The 15579-nt window shown below is 31.9% G+C and overlaps 3 protein-coding genes and 1 long non-coding RNA gene across 16 annotated transcripts in view; 3 read left to right on the top strand and 1 right to left on the bottom strand.

Annotated features, from left to right (window-relative positions):
• The window catches only part of LOC126867931 (cyclin-dependent kinase 14), a 78887-nt gene extending 73116 nt beyond the window's left edge, over positions 1–5771 (top strand). For 3 of the 11 annotated variants that reach the window (XM_050623048.1, XM_050623070.1, XM_050623047.1), the window contains 6 exons: positions 1459–1577; positions 2003–2131; positions 2557–2753; positions 2828–3213; positions 3290–3834; positions 3921–5771. In XM_050623048.1, coding sequence (XP_050479005.1) covers positions 1499–1577; positions 2003–2131; positions 2557–2753; positions 2828–3213; positions 3290–3834; positions 3921–4012 — 1428 coding nt within the window. In that variant the 5' untranslated portion in view covers positions 1459–1498 and the 3' untranslated portion in view covers positions 4013–5771. Of the gene's footprint in view, positions 1–4; positions 553–1395; positions 1415–1458; positions 1578–2002; positions 2132–2525; positions 2754–2827; positions 3214–3289; positions 3835–3920 lie in introns of those variants that run through there. The other 8 variants (XM_050623080.1, XM_050623041.1, XM_050623046.1 and 5 more) reach the window with 7 other exon arrangements.
• A 131-nt stretch (positions 5772–5902) lies between these two features.
• Positions 5903–13021, top strand: LOC126867886 (RAB11-binding protein RELCH homolog). Of its 2 annotated transcripts, XM_050622946.1 has the most exons (16): positions 5903–6376; positions 6643–6843; positions 7178–7336; positions 7414–7766; positions 7853–7963; positions 8043–8287; positions 8365–8675; positions 8758–9044; positions 9123–9450; positions 9532–9685; positions 9752–9875; positions 9951–10221; positions 10317–10452; positions 10600–10799; positions 10869–11130; positions 11197–13021. In XM_050622946.1, the coding sequence occupies exons 1-16, from the start codon at positions 6325–6327 to the stop codon at positions 11342–11344; spliced, it is 3342 nt and encodes a 1113-aa protein (XP_050478903.1). In that variant the 5' UTR covers positions 5903–6324; the 3' UTR covers positions 11345–13021. The 2 variants fall into 2 exon arrangements, with proteins under 2 accessions (XP_050478903.1, XP_050478913.1); XM_050622956.1 differs by lacking the exon at positions 5903–6376 and having other exon boundaries at positions 6695–6843; positions 7182–7336.
• The window catches only part of LOC126867992 (lysophosphatidylcholine acyltransferase), a 25321-nt gene continuing 22727 nt past the window's right edge, over positions 12986–15579 (bottom strand). For both annotated transcript variants that reach the window (XM_050623113.1, XM_050623104.1), the window contains exons 5-11: positions 15287–15441; positions 15021–15158; positions 14648–14773; positions 14418–14565; positions 14104–14202; positions 13883–14027; positions 12986–13788 (exon numbers count right to left, since the gene is read on the bottom strand). In XM_050623113.1, the coding sequence (XP_050479070.1) occupies positions 13703–13788; positions 13883–14027; positions 14104–14202; positions 14418–14565; positions 14648–14773; positions 15021–15158; positions 15287–15441 (897 nt within the window). In that variant the 3' untranslated portion in view covers positions 12986–13702. The remainder of the gene's footprint in view (positions 13789–13882; positions 14028–14103; positions 14203–14417; positions 14566–14647; positions 14774–15020; positions 15159–15286; positions 15442–15579) is intronic.
• LOC126868026 (uncharacterized) overlaps positions 15402–15579 on the top strand; it is a 543-nt gene continuing 365 nt past the window's right edge. Inside the window, exon 1 of the long non-coding RNA XR_007690510.1 lies at positions 15402–15546. This is a non-coding gene — a long non-coding RNA (uncharacterized LOC126868026). The remainder of the gene's footprint in view (positions 15547–15579) is intronic.

Here is a 15579-nt window from a genome sequence, read left to right as displayed (position 1 = left end):
TTAGACCGTGTCCTCGACGCTCGTGTACCGCTTTCCGTTTTTACCCTCTGTTCGTGTTTCATTGCAAATTGAATTGTCTCTCTGGTTTACACATGTGGACTTGGTAAAACACAATCGAGTAGTGTCGGACAGAGTGTCAAAAGTTGCGCGATTATGAGGGCGGACATTGGTCCGACAAAGAGAGACAAAGTGACAGGCGAAGAGAGTGCAGCAAAGAGAGAGGCAAGGAGAGCGTGTCGTTTACTAACGAGAGGGGTGGGGGCGGACAGTATGTATTTCGAAGAGAGAAACGAATCATGTACATTCTTGGCGAAGCTTTTTATCGAACTTCGGTTGCGTAGACGAGTTTATCAGATGTGATATTGTATCAAAGTTGTGCATCGTCACCTCGAGTGCTCTGGATATTGTAGTGCATTTCCATTGCCGCGAAAACGTTACTCGTAGAACCGCGACAGATGCGTGAATGGAGAAAAGTGCTTTTGTGTACGGGGAAGCATGCGGAACACCGTGAAATGAGATGTGGAGTCAGTAGTCACTCTAAAGATTATCAACGTAATTTATCTATCGTTATTTCACACGTTATAACTAAACTTTCTTTAGTTCATTGACCTGTAGTAACAACACATGTGCGTATACGCATGTATGTACATTGTACGGTGTATATACGTTATACATGAGATACATATAACCATACACATCATGTATTTATGTATGCATATATTTATCAAACATCTAATTATTTGTTGCTTCCTAAAAATGGAATTCATGTTTATAGAGCTATAAGTTATTTGCTTTTAAGATATAAACTATAGGTTTTTAAAGAAAAACTTATCTTATATTTGAAAAAATGTATGATCACTTTCAAATTCTCATTATCATTATGTATTAGCATATTATTGTTTCAATATCATAATCTGCTAACAATTGTTCATGTTATGTATTAATTCATGAATTTAATTAGATATGAATTTTCTTCAATAGAATAACTTTGTCAATGCAGTTGAACAACTGGTGCTATTATCTTTTCGAATTGAGCATACATACTTATATGGTACATAAATTAAGAAAGAATGTCGTTTGTATTTGTAGAAGCAGTTATAAACTCTTCTGCTCTACTATTTCATTGTTTCAACGAACATACTGTTACATGGTGGTAATCTTTACTTTATTTAACAGAAGAAAAAATATTGTTATCTATATAAACAAGATATATTCTTCTTTCTGAAAGAAGTGTTCATTGATAATATTGTCATATATATATAGCACTTTATCCAAGACAAATATATCTTACACATCCCTGCCACTATTAATCATAAGATTGAGGAACACTGGCATTGCACACTGCATGATGTCATCACACATGTAATAGTCCATAATGTTTGAATTATTCTGAGTTTCTTGGTTATATATTATAGTACGCCAATGTCTGAATTTATATATCTTTGTTTTGATTTACAGTTGCTAAAGATTGCGCTTATTATGCACAGGGTCTGTGACAATGCGGGAGAAGAAAGGAGGTGCTCTTAGCAGAGTACAAAAACTGAAAAAAAGGCTTAGCCACAGCTTTGGAAGACTTTGTAAGTATAATCAAAATTATCTAATGTTACACAACATCGATATATTATGTAAAATACCTTATAAAATAAAAAGTTAAGAAGAGTTTAATACCTATTACTTAAATATAGTACTTTTTCATTATATAAAGATAGGTCATAAAAGAATTAATGTCCATTTAGACACTTAAAAGGTTCCACAAATATAATTTCATTATCATTGGTATTAGTTTTGTATTGTAAAATAATATTGCTTATCGCATGTACTTCCAAGTTAATTAAGTAATTGCTACTCTGATCTTTATTTACATTTTTTACTTTATCTATTTCTTATATTGAATTGTATAGTAAAGATTGATAAAAAATGTTTTTAATATTAGTTTATCAAAATTATTGATTAAAAAATTATTGATATTAATAAATATTAATTATTGATTTGTCTATTTTAGCAATATCAAAAGAAGAGGCTGATGATGCTGCAAACAGGGGTCAACTGCCATATAATGGCTATTCCGAGGAGTTCCTAGACCGTTTAGAACCAAACGGCAATATACCTGCAGATAAGGATCGTCGTTATGGTAAGTGCAAAATTTATTTATTATAAAAGAAAGTATTATATTTGTTATAATATATGGTATGACTATAAATAGTTTAACGAATAACTCTATTTATCAAACTAAGTTTTTATAGTGCACATTGGCACTTATCAGGAAGCTACATACCATCTTTTTTTTGAAGTCATAACATGTTAAATAGATAACTGTTATGAAAAACATTTACATCGGGGTTTGATATCTGTGGTAAATATTTGTTACTTTAGTAGTTAATAGAAACCAGTAGTATGATTAAATTGACCCATTATAATGTATTGTTTACTAAATATGTATTGCACATACACTAAAATTTTTATGTATTAATAAAATATTGAGGGATTATGATTCTACGTGGATTCCTATTGCTGTTATTTTAAAGAAAGTTTTAAGGACGAAATTGGATGTCATAGAATGGACAGGTGTGGGCGACCATGAGAGAGTGCATCGGCAGCTTTCCGTTTCTAGTGATTCCAAGCTTCTCGACGAGGATATACGTGAAGAAGCGAGAGTAATCTTAAGACCTCGACGTCCACCACGACCCAAGTCAGAGGTCTTCCTTGGGCCAGATCCACCTCCTAGAAGAACCAAGAGATTTTCAGCATTTGGGGTAATGCTAGACTCAATTTACTTATATTCTTTCAACATTTTAGTGTTAACAAGTGTTTATGCTTATATTCGCAGGGAGATTCTCCTTTCGGTAAATCCGAAGCTTATATAAAACTGGAACAATTAGGGGAAGGATCGTATGCCACAGTGTTCAAAGGCTACAGTCATCTTACAAATCAAATGGTGGCACTTAAAGAAATTAGACTACAAGAGGAAGAAGGTGCTCCATTTACTGCCATCCGCGAGGCAAGCCTTCTTAAAGAATTGAAGCATAGCAATATCGTTACTTTACACGATATAATTCATACGCGCGAGACTCTTACTTTTGTTTTTGAATATGTTCATACTGATCTATCGCAATATATGGAGAGGTATGGAAGCGGTAATGGTGGTCTAGATCCACGAAATGTTAAACTATTCTTATTTCAATTATTAAGAGGATTGGCGTATTGTCACCGCAGGTAAAGGCACGCGTACATATAAATTTAAGATTTTCGAGTTTAATATTAATAACTAATTTATCGTATGTTAATTTAGGAGAGTATTACATAGAGACGTGAAGCCGCAAAACTTGTTAATCAGTGAAATAGGAGAACTTAAACTAGCAGATTTTGGTTTAGCGAGAGCTAAATCTGTACCGTCACATACGTACTCACATGAAGTTGTGACATTATGGTACAGGCCACCTGATGTTCTTTTGGGTTCCACAGAGTATTCTACCTCGCTTGATATGTGGGGAGTAGGTTGCATATTTATGGAGATGTTGACTGGTGAACCAACATTCCCAGGTGTACGCTGTACGTACGACCAACTTGATAAAATATTCAAAGTATTGGGTACTCCTACTGAAGAAACTTGGCCTGGTGTCACACACCTGCCAGGATATAAACCACATAGACTGGGATTCTATCCTCCACGAAAATTGGGTCTTTCATTTCCTAGACTCTATGATATTGCCGAAGGTGATAGTATGGCATCGTCGCTTCTGCAGTTAAATCCGGATCAACGGATTGGAGCTGAAGAAGCGTTAAGGCATTCTTACTTTGCCTCTCTTCCTAGAAAACTATACGAGTTGCCTGACGGTAAGTTCAGTATATTTATTAAAAAAATATATATTTATCTTACTGGAACTGTAATTTGTCATTGATCGGATATTATTTCTTTACAGAAGTATCGATATTTAGTGTTGAAGGTTGTCATTTGTATACAAATTCGAGGCACGGGTGTGCAGATTCGCGTCACACAGCCCTTAAGACTTGAGGTTAAAGTAAACGTAAAGAAAAAAAAAGTAAATAATAAGTAATTCCCAAATTCACATGTTCAATGAAACGTTCATTCTCATACAGATCAAATTCACACAGGCAACATGCCTTAATTCACCTACACGTTATTTCCACGCGCGTCAATCGCTCTTTCTCAGGGCTGCTCTACAAATTCCAATCATCGTTCACACACATGTTGATATGTGCACACACAAACATGAACACATTCATATACATAATTGCGACATTCGTATTTTTGTTTCTTTTTTTCCTTTTTTTTTTTTCAAGACTAGTACACATGTATCAAATGAATTAACGAAGATAAATTATTAACTGGCGAAGAAAATACGAAAGTAAGCTATCTGTGGCTAAATGAAGTAAAACGATTTTATGAGATTTGCACGCTCGATTTAGAAAGCAAAAGCACGCACGACCCATCCTCGCACTTCGTCCAAATACTAGATTTAGATTGATATCAATCAAAAAAAAAGTACTACACCGCCTTGTGTCTCTTGATCCCAAACTGGAGATGGCGGTTTCTGGTTAGAAAAAATATAATAAAATAATTATAACTTAGAAAAATTCTGGAAGACCTGTAATACTTTATATGAATTTTATGCTGTTTTTGACTTTACCGTTGGTTGCTGAGACAGTTGAATATATTGGTATATAACGAAAAAAATCATTGTTCGAATTAAAACTAGTTGTTAATTATATGACGTGATGATAGAAGATAAATAGAAGTTTAAGAAAATAAAATATCAATACGAATCAAGTGTCGTAGCTACCAACACCAAGAAACACGGCAAGACTAACGAAAAAAAACTCATCGTTGATGATATCGACGGTAGTGATCTAGTTGTAAGAATTAATATTAGCATCTAGGGTCGATCAAAGTTCATTATCGACATTTACAAAGTAGTATCTATCAGTGATAGTAAAACAAGAACGAAGTAATAATTATAGACGTAATCAAATCCAATTTGTTCAATCGCTCATATATTTAACAGCCAATGGTGCTTGAACGAATTGTAGGAATAAAATGTTAATAATTTCGTATTAGTTACTTAGAATGGACCGTTCGGCCAATCTTGTTTCTAAATGGTTTTCGATGACCATATATCTAAACGAACCAACTTTAATAATGTTGCAATAGTAATATAGGATAACATAAAGCGGTGTTACAGTCCTTCCGAGTTTTCTCTAAGCTACGATGATTATTACGGTAAAATATTACTCCTTTAGTAGTTACATTTATACCGATTTTTCAGCACACTTATAAAAATATCAACGAGGCGAAAGCAAAAAAGAAAAAAAATTGAAAAATATTTCGAAAAAATTTGAGACACGTTATTACTACTATTATTACTTATTAAAAATTATTATTTGAAAAAAGACGCGCAGAAGGTAGATTGTATATAGAACAACAGGTTCGTATTACTGATGATGCTGAGATAGCTGAGCTGAACTAATAAATGTGACTTTGTAATAAATTAAAGCGTAGTTCGGTACACTTCAGACCCTATTCTTTGTTAGGTTTTTCCATGTGCAGCAAGCCACAGGATCGTTTAGACTTTTAAGTGTAACATAATACAAAAACACTTATATCTGTAATACTTGTTCTGCTTAAGTATTAATTTTATACACATTTATTTCCTTATAATTATATTTTATTTGTAATTTTTCTAAGAAATTATTGATATTCAAATTGCTTCAAACTTGTACTGAGAAAGATAAAGAACTATGTTTTTGAAGTACATGTGTATGTTGAAGAATTTATACCTTTTATGTGTTATTCAGTGTACCATGGAACTAGAACCTTTATAAATTATTTAAATATTTTTTAAAAACTAGAGGTTTAAGTTTTGTCTCGTTTTATAATATTATACAAAATGCTTACAAAAAGAACGGAAATTTAATCTTACTTATTAAGAGGAGTTAATTATGCATTATTTCGATCCTTCAACAATTTGACATAATTGAATTTTATAATGTAGTATTAGTCGCATAAATTTATGTTAATCTGATATACAAATAGTTAAATACATTATTGCGAGAGATCTTTTAAGAATTCACGTGTTCATAGTTGCCAGTTCAAAGGCGCTAGTTTACTAACTGACATCACGGAGGGTAACATGGCTTTGTTGTCATCTTAAATGCTCTGCTGTGTTGCGTAGAGTCAAGTGATTTCTATTAATATACTTAATCAAATTAATGAAAGCATGGCACGCGCTTGAGTAGGTTACTATTTTATTCATCAACCTAGATGGACATGTCATTCTCTCTTAACGTTCGAACAAAGTGAAAGCTATGGCTGGTGCTACACAAGAGGTTAGAGATCCTCTGTCTACAGACAGTAAAGGTAATAAATATTTTTTAGTAGCTTAATTTTATGAAAAAAAGTTTACACTTTCTATTTTTTAAATAATATTTGCGTATTATACAAAATCACAATTTGAAATAAAAACGTGCTTTTAACGAATATAAATTGTGTCACTGGTACCACAGAATATATACACGTCATCGGGCAAACGTTAGGGCAAACAAATTATCCTATATTAATTTTTAATAATGTGACATTCTTGTCGTGAGAATGTCATAATATTGGATTTTTACTTATTATTTTAGGGTGTGCGACTGTAAAACCAACGATATCATACGAAGAAATTGCTATCAAGCTTTTAAATGAAAAGCTTTTATTAACGGCCTTGGAATTACACGCAGAACTATGCGAAGCTGGAAAAGAATTACCTATTTTAAGAGAATTTTTTTCAAACCCCAATCATTTTGAGAGTCAAAGTATTAAGCCAGAACCATATACTCCTATGCGTATGTATAAAATATATATTACAGGAGTTATTTATTTTTCTTATACAAATTTGTAAATAATCAAAATAAATAAGAAATTAATAGAAGTCAATACAAAAATTTAATATTAAAATAAATTTTTGTCATTGTATTTATATTGTAATAATTCTTCATTTTTATGTTACAAAAAGATTAATTAAAAATATAAAGAAAATTATGGTTAAATATTAAAGCTTGCTTATTTGTTCATATGTATCTATATTTGTGTGCATATTTCACTTTTTCAAGTAAATTGTGTATTTAATTTCGTAAAATATTGCAAGAGTAATACAATATCTGAATTTTAATTTATTAGCTAGGTCCTCTAGTCAGGCTACTTTAGACTCACTTGATATGACCAGATACTCAGAAGATGGTGCAGGTGTTGATGAGAGAGTAGCAATTCTAGAATTTGAATTAAGAAAGGCCAGGGAAAGTATTTCTGCTCTTCGTGCAAATCTCACTGTAGTAACAGGTTTCTTTCAGTTTGACTATTACAATTTCATAACATCAGTTATGACATAAAAACTGATATTTATTTTAATATTTTAGAGTCAGAAGGGACTACACCTGACAAATGCTCTGATAAGCATCTTGTTACTGGAACACCCATAAAACCTCATGAACAAAGAGCTATAAATTTTCTTGTTAATGAATACCTGTTAGCAAGTTCTTACAAATTAACATCAATTACATTTAGTGATGAAAATGGAAATCAAGATTTTGAAGATTGGCAAGATGTAGGGTTGAATATCCCAAAACCAGCAGAATTATTACAAATATATAGGGAATATATGAAGGCAAATGGATATGATAAATTACCTTCTGTAAGTGTTGGTGTGCAAACTGATTTCTGTGAATTAGAACCAGAAACAGAAGCAGAGAAGGATGAGTTCAAAGAAATGGTTTGTAGATCGTATTTATGAGAAACTTTACCTTCTGGTATGATGTGCTGTATGGATGATTTGTTAAAAAATAGCATCATTAACAGGTAAAAAAAGTAGAAGAACTTAAACAACAGACTGCATTATTAGAACAAGAAAGGTTGGACTTGCAACAATTTATTGCCACTTCAGAAAATCTATCTCAAAATCCAATTAAGGTATAAACTAAATTCGTGTACAAAAATATTAAAAAGATTTATTTTCTAGATTCCTATTATAGATGTATTTTCTATGTAGCAAGGTAGCAGCGGAACGATACAAACGATAAATTCGAATTCTACTACTCCAGATAAGTTTGAACTCCTTGAAACTCCAGCTCGTGATACGTCGACAGTGACTCAAGAAGCCGAGGAAGACGATAGCGTTTCTGTTGTTGTTAGTCTTGGTGAAACAGATCCTGGAGATAAAGAATGGACTAGAATTCAATTGCCTAGGGTGGACGTTACTGAAGGATCATCCATCCTTCCAAATCCGCCATCTAGGTATTGTATTTTTTCTCAATAACGTGCATATTTTTTTAATATATAGAAATATTTTATAAAAAATAAGTATTTTTCAGACATTTACCATTGAAATTTAAAATGGAAGTAATATCACATTGTTTAGTAAATGTTCCAAGTTCTGTAATATCGGCAGCAGAAGAAGTTTTCAAAAATGGAGTTACGCGCGATACTCTCGTTCATATTTTAGCACAAACGTTACCTCGCATCGTACCGAATGTTATCTTAAATAAACGTGAAGAGGTAATACCATTAATGTTAAGTGCAATTCGACTTCATAATGACTCTACAGAAAGGGAAAAATTATTACAAATGTTATTCAATCTAAAGAAAAGGCCACAAGAAGATGAAAGGCAATTAATTTTAGCTGGTTAGTTATTAATGCAAATTATCACTGATGATATAATCATTTTAAGTAGAAATGTCTTTTTATTTATTCCTTTTAATACTAGGTTTCGTTGCTATGGCTAAACTTGAAGATGAACCAATGGAAGGTGAAGAAATATTGACCATTTGTTGGGAACAAAGTCAGCATAAGTATCCTGAGAAAAGGTTGTTAGCTGTTGAGTGCTGTTCTGTATTAGCTCCATACATGTCAGTTGGGATAAGAAATTCTTTAATGCTCTCCATGCTTCAGCAAATGTTACTTGAAGATAAAGATCCAACAGTTAGAGCTAGTGTAGTGAGAAGTCTTGCACTGTTGATAGCTTTAATGGATGATCCTGATAAATATTTTCAGGTGCGATATAAAAAGAGAAGTTACTTAACGTTTGATAGAGATTTAAATGTATCATATCGATGATATTTATTTTTACAGTGTGAAGAATTAGCATTAACGGCACTTCATGACACGTCATCTATCGTCGTTGACGTTGCATCCTCTTTGCTTTTACCAATTTTAGCCCAGTGGGCACTCTGTCTTAAAAGATTACAAACACATTTATTACCACGTATAATATCTAAAGTAAAAAGTCATTTAAAGTCTGGGTATTCTCAACATTCGCCTAATAAAGATCATGTTGATGAAGGAAGAATAGTATCATCAATCGCGGTATTACAGTATTTACTTCCACATATGGTTATTTGCATTGCAGATACTGATTCTGTTAGATCTTATATTGAGCATGGAACACCATCCGATTTACGTGAGTATATCGTATATTTGCGTATAGAAAATATTTAAATAATTGTGACATTTAAAATTTTACATATGTTTTATTATGCAGCTGATGTGTTCCTGAATTTGTGTCATTCCAATATCGTTAATCCAAAGCTATTTTATAATGGAGATGTAGATATAGGATCTCTTCTAAATACGTTTTTTGCAAATACGTGGGAGAATGATTCATGGGGAGAATTAGAGTGGTTTACAAACTCACTGTACTTGATATTTTTCCTTTAAGTTCTCAATCGATACTTTCATATACTTACAATTGACACTTTCAGAGTATTGGACATTTTGGAAATGGTAAAATCTGTTGAAAGTACACAGGAGACCATTTTAAATGCTCTTTTAACATATATTCATTCTTTATGTTTGGGTTTTGGGCGATATATCACGCAAACGCGGGTAAATTTGATATTTTAATGAAGTTTGATTATTATATTATATCACGGACATAATTAACAACCTTCTATCTTTTAGATCCAACCGATAGTCGTATCCGAAGTAACTGAACTTGAGCAACAATTAACGACTCTTGCAACAGATAAAAAAAATATGAGTTTGACGTTAATCCCAACATATTTAATTATATTGTCCACTTTAAACGGTATAGATGTTTCTAAGTCTTTAAAACAGTTCCTTGTTGCTTTATCTATGAGTGGCACCAGTATTACTAGTTTACAGATCGGAATCATTATGTTATGTACTCAGGAACATATGCAAGAATACGTCCTTAGTGGTTTATGGGATGGTTAGTTTTATCAAATAGTTTTGATAGAATTTTGTTGTTTTTTTAATTAGAAATTTAGTAATCAAGTTTTGTCTTCCATGCTTTTTTTTTTATAGGGGTAGTGCACCAAAGACCCATTGTAAGATGTGCAACCGCAACATTATTTGGTTGTGTAATAGCTCACGTTTCCGATCGGTTAGCAAGTGCTAAGGTAGTTCCTGCAATTGTTACGCTCGTTAATGATCCTGATATGTAAGATATCTTTGTAAATATTTCGTTTATTTCAAATTAACTATTTAATACTAAAATAATAATAATAAAACCATTTAATTAAATTAATTAAGTCAATTATCTATTTTGAAGCAATATGAACATTTGTCATAGTTAACATACTTCTAGAACTGTTCGATCTGCTGCAATTCCTTCTCTCGGTCGTTTAATAACGGAATGTAAAGTGAGAGAGATGCGTGATAAAGCACGTTTAACTTTAGAAACCATTGCTAAAGAACCTCAAGGTGTTCCGCCTACTTTAGCACTCCCACTGGTTTCAACATTAGCATTTATTGCCCCTAATTGTCCTCAAAATTATATAGAAGATGGTAAGTTTTTATAAAAATTTGCATTTTTAATATTTAACACGTGAAATTAAAGTCTTTAATTCTGTATAGTTATAGCTACCCAATTAATGGGGATAACTTCATCAGCGTTGCAACAAGGCCGCAAGATCGATCTCATTAGTGCTTTGGTCGAAGCATATTCTGTCTTGGTTTATTGTCCACTGAGTAATCAGTGTGTTTCTGGCGTGTTACTGCCGGGATTGAAATATCTTGAACAATTGGTTAATCAATATTTACCTCAACAGAAGGAAGCTGTTCGGTCACTTTTGCGAGAAGCCGAATCTCGGCAGGATCTTTCAAAACCAATGGAGAGGTAAATACACAACCTGTTTATTTTGAAAATAATTTTGCAGTGGATTGTTTATTGTCGTTTTCTCAGGTCCTTATCAATGAGTTCTGGCCTCTCATTATCAATGGCTACAGTAAATGTAGGACAAGGTGTAGAAGACATGAGACAAAGAGTGAGCAAAATATTTCAACAAAAGACTAGTTCACCAAGTATGTCAAGTATCTTTCGAAAGAAGTAAGATCTTTTTTTGTATTCATGTTTATACACAAATATTACTTTTTATCATTTCAAAATTCTATATCCCCTTTTCATTGTTTTCAAATTTTATTTATTCATAATTTCTGTTGTACTTACCGCATGCATATGTATTATACGATTAACGGTACAAGCGATGCACAACATTTACACCAATCAGGATATAATATTATGTAAGTATTACTCATTATAATCGGAATACATATAAGTTCGAAGACAATTATTATTCAATATTGCTGTAATGATGTGTGTGCCTTTTAAAATGTAATTTTAAATCACGTAAATTACAAAATCTAAATGTTTGGAGATAGAAGAAAAGTCAATAGTATATTAATTTTGTTTTTTAACTGCACAACTAAGTATAACGTTAAATACTAAAATAGTTGCAATGTTTTATATCGTCATTTTTTTCAAGGCATCGTAATAAGTAGAATGTTGTTATAGTTTGTTATTTTATATTTTGTGACATTATAGTTTATTTATTAAAATGAATCTCACCACTTACTAACGCCGATAATTTATGAATCGTATAACGTTATCGTGCTCCTACTAAAAAAATTTTCAAATATGTTCTGCCATAACACGACTACGAATTTAAAAGTAAAGTTTTAAGAGTATTTGCTATATCTTAAATTATATAAAAAAAATAATTATAGGTAAATTAACTGTGCAAGAAATCGGTTGTGATCATTAAGCGTTGAATGTCGGAAGAGACAATTTCATTTTGTATTACTGTTTGATATTATAAAGCAAAATAGTCTTTATTCTTATCACGTTTAAGCATTTTGTGTGATATTATAGATCTATTACAATTAGAACATATGTATGTATATTTGTACTTAAATCGGTTACATAAATATAAATCGGGTAATATTATCTTCTTCACTGTAAACGAAAGAAAGAAAAAAATTAATCAAATTTATTTAAAATAGATCATATCTTGTAAGAATATTTTATTGTATCTATATATATATACAATTAAATTTCCCGTATATACATATATGTTGATACACATTACATGTATATAATCCATGTATACGTATATATGTATATATATGTGTATATACAATGATCAATAATTTACTTCGTATCTCACGATCAATGTATTATCGTTATTTTACATACATATATGTACATATATACATCCGTATACATGCATATGTATTTACGTTTATTAAATATTAAATACTGTAGCATATATCATTACCGTGCAAAGAATAAATTTTATAGTATATTTATTCTAAATGCATTGTCCTAAACATATTCGGTTTTCTTAGACATATTAGAAACTCTGGTTATGTTTGTATGAATCGATGACTCGCCAATTGTTGGCCACGTACGTTTTATTACGATATAACGCGCGAAACATTCAATAGCGTCCGAATTAATCGATACCCTGAGCAATCTAGATAATAGTTCTAAATCTAATTTTACTTTGCATGGACAATTTTCCCGCCGTGATTCGTAATTTTTACACGGGTTAGATTTGGGGAACTTGCTTACGTCTAAGAAACCTTCGGTGTAATACTATTTATGTACATGACTTTGAATTTTAACGTGACATTTTAATAAAAGGGAAGAAAGCTTTTCAGTAAGCTCTACGTGAATAACAACGATAAGTGTATATCTGTGAATGAAAATACATAGTAGTTCTCTTTTATTATGCCTTGTTATTCGAACGAAACAAAAAAACTATATCACAACTATCGTATGCGTATGAACTGCGCAATAAATTAAAAAAAAGTCAACCGTTGTCTCCCTCTTTTTCATATTTCTATAACTACGTGTTTTTTGCAATATGAATTCTTGTATTGGAAAAATGGTACGATACAAAAGTTTAAATTTTCATAAATTAAATCGCAGTAAAATAAAAAATCATTACAATGTTAAGTCATCATCACGAGTTAAATAATAAATACGTATCATTTTCCTTCCTTACTTTCTTTTTTACTCTGGATTTTAACGTTCCTTTCGAAAATTGACTTCATTCGTACGAGATAAGTTCTTCTTCTAGGATTTAAGGAAAAGAAAAAGAAAAAAGGAAGAAAATTCGTGCTATACAAACGCCAGACTCGTTTAACGCGACTTTTTAGTGATCGGTATATAATCTTCTCGTTCCGTACGTCGCTTGTTTAATTCTCACGAAGACGACACTTCTTGCTTCGTCAACGATAATAATACTAAATAAAAATGGCTATCTATTCGTTGAGAGGGTAGTAATATCAGCAAGAATTGAACAAATTTATACAGGGCTGGAGCATGCCTGATTGAGAAGCGGCCTGCCACAGACACGGTGTGTTCTGTATCTTCGATGAGCATGGAACGAGTTGATGAAATACTCTCAAATAGTTTTTTTCCTCGTCTCGGGGTTACCAGCGAATATATGACAGTATTCTGCTCTTGCTGATAATGCTGCTAGTACGAATTCTATTCAAACATAATAGAGAACAAAGTAATTACTGTTATAAAGTCAAGATAACTTTCTATCTTAATATAGCAGCTTGGTTTAAGTAAAACATACCAAAATTTACTGTTGTGTCAGCAAAATCGATCTTTGCATTCTGAAAAATTTTATCAGATTCTTCCGTTGGCGTACTTAATGAGAGTTTTAAAGCCTTCCTTAATTCCATTTTATTGATACAAGATAATGACTTGGTACCACATACCTGTTGATTATGACGTAAATAATACGTATATGTAGCAGATAAATAATTTAGAAGATTATTTCTTATTGGTACTTACTTCGAACGCTGTTTCGATTTTGTCTAGCTCCGAGTTTGCGGTTGTTGTAGCTAACACCGTGAATAAATATTCTTCCAAATCTATTTTACCATTTCCATGCTGGAATAGTTATAGGATGAGTAAGTGATGTGTTGTGTATAACAAAAAGTGAAATATTGGTTATATTAGAATTACACAATGAACTATGTACCTATATATGATACACAATGAGAAACGTTTATAAAGAATGTTTGGAGAATTACAAACGGAGCATAGCTATTTTAACAATCGTATACAAAATTTAATTAAGAGAGAATATGACAAGTGATACAGACCCTATCGTGTATCCGAAATAGTTGCTGAGTAACAGGCTCTTTTTCATCTATTCTGAGGATTTGCGCAAATTCGTGCAAATTAACTTCTTCGTTAAATCTCTCTGTTTTCTTCTGAACTAACTCCTCTTCCGTTTTGGCCGATACCAAACTGTGGAAATATATTGCAAGATTAATTATATGATATATATTTGTATTTTTCTACACACATGTATTTGGTTTCAACGACATACCCGAGTTTGTTACGAAGTTTATGGGCTTCCACTATGATGGATGCTCGTGGTATGTTTAGCTGATGAGCTTTGCTAATAATTCGGCAATCGTCATACGTATAATCTGACACGGGAATCTGTAATGCCCTAAAAAATAAATAAAATTCCATTTTTAACAATGTACTTTAAAAAATACAGATTTCATTTTCATTTCTTTTTCTATTAAGTTTGAATTCATTAGATTATTTATAGATTTTAGATTAATTTTCCTATTAGAGTTTATCGTTGAACATGTTAGTAACTTATGAACATTCGACTTAAGTCAAACACGGACAAAGTTAAATGACTTTTCAGAATTGAGAAACACTTGTTTGGAGTAACGAAATGTACTCACTCCGCCATAAGACGTCGCACGTTATTTGCATAAAGCTTGGGATCTGTTTTCTCCGCTTCGCTTGGTTTGTAAACAGGGAGGAACTCTATTTCACAACTGCTATTCAGTTGTGTCAATGTAAGCCACAGTAGCTTTAATCTGAAATTAAAATTTTTGTAATTTAACATTTTGATAAACAGAATGTCAGGAGATCTTTCCGTTTAATTTCTAAAATATTCAATTTAGTAATCTTAATTACAAAAAGACATTTAGAATAAGACGCTTACGCCCCAGGACCTTCCCACGTCCATGTTACGGTGTCCAATTTGTTAGGATATCTGATGCAGACTGGCTGAACAGGAACACCAGGGTAAAATGCACCTGATTTGAAAGTAATAAGGCACGATCGATTTGTACAAGTACCTTCCGGGAATATCATCACCTGTAGAAGAAAATTGTTAATTTGATTTAAATATTTTCTAATAAGGGATCGAAGATGAGACTTTATTGCGCGAGATTCAAAAGATTGTACACATTTTCAAGCGAGGTATTTCTTAAGATGTTTCTAATTAACAAATAA

This window comes from Bombus huntii, chromosome 1 (assembly GCF_024542735.1).
Source record: "Bombus huntii isolate Logan2020A chromosome 1, iyBomHunt1.1, whole genome shotgun sequence".
In the NCBI taxonomy this organism is placed as follows: Eukaryota; Metazoa; Arthropoda; class Insecta; order Hymenoptera; family Apidae; genus Bombus; species Bombus huntii.
The sequence above is the reverse complement of the archived record's forward strand: the minus strand, read 5'-3'. Positions and strand labels throughout refer to the sequence as shown.

Bases quoted from the DNA above. Each gene is read 5' to 3' on its own strand.
- LOC126867886 (XM_050622946.1), top strand. From the start codon at position 6,325: ATGGCTGGTGCTACACAAGAGGTTAGAGATCCTCTGTCTACAGACAGT. The intron at 6,377-6,642 runs GTAATAAATATT...TTATTATTTTAG, and splicing joins TCTGTCTACAGACAGTAAAG to GGTGTGCGACTGTAAAACCA. The intron at 7,767-7,852 runs GTTTGTAGATCG...CATCATTAACAG, and splicing joins AGGATGAGTTCAAAGAAATG to GTAAAAAAAGTAGAAGAACT.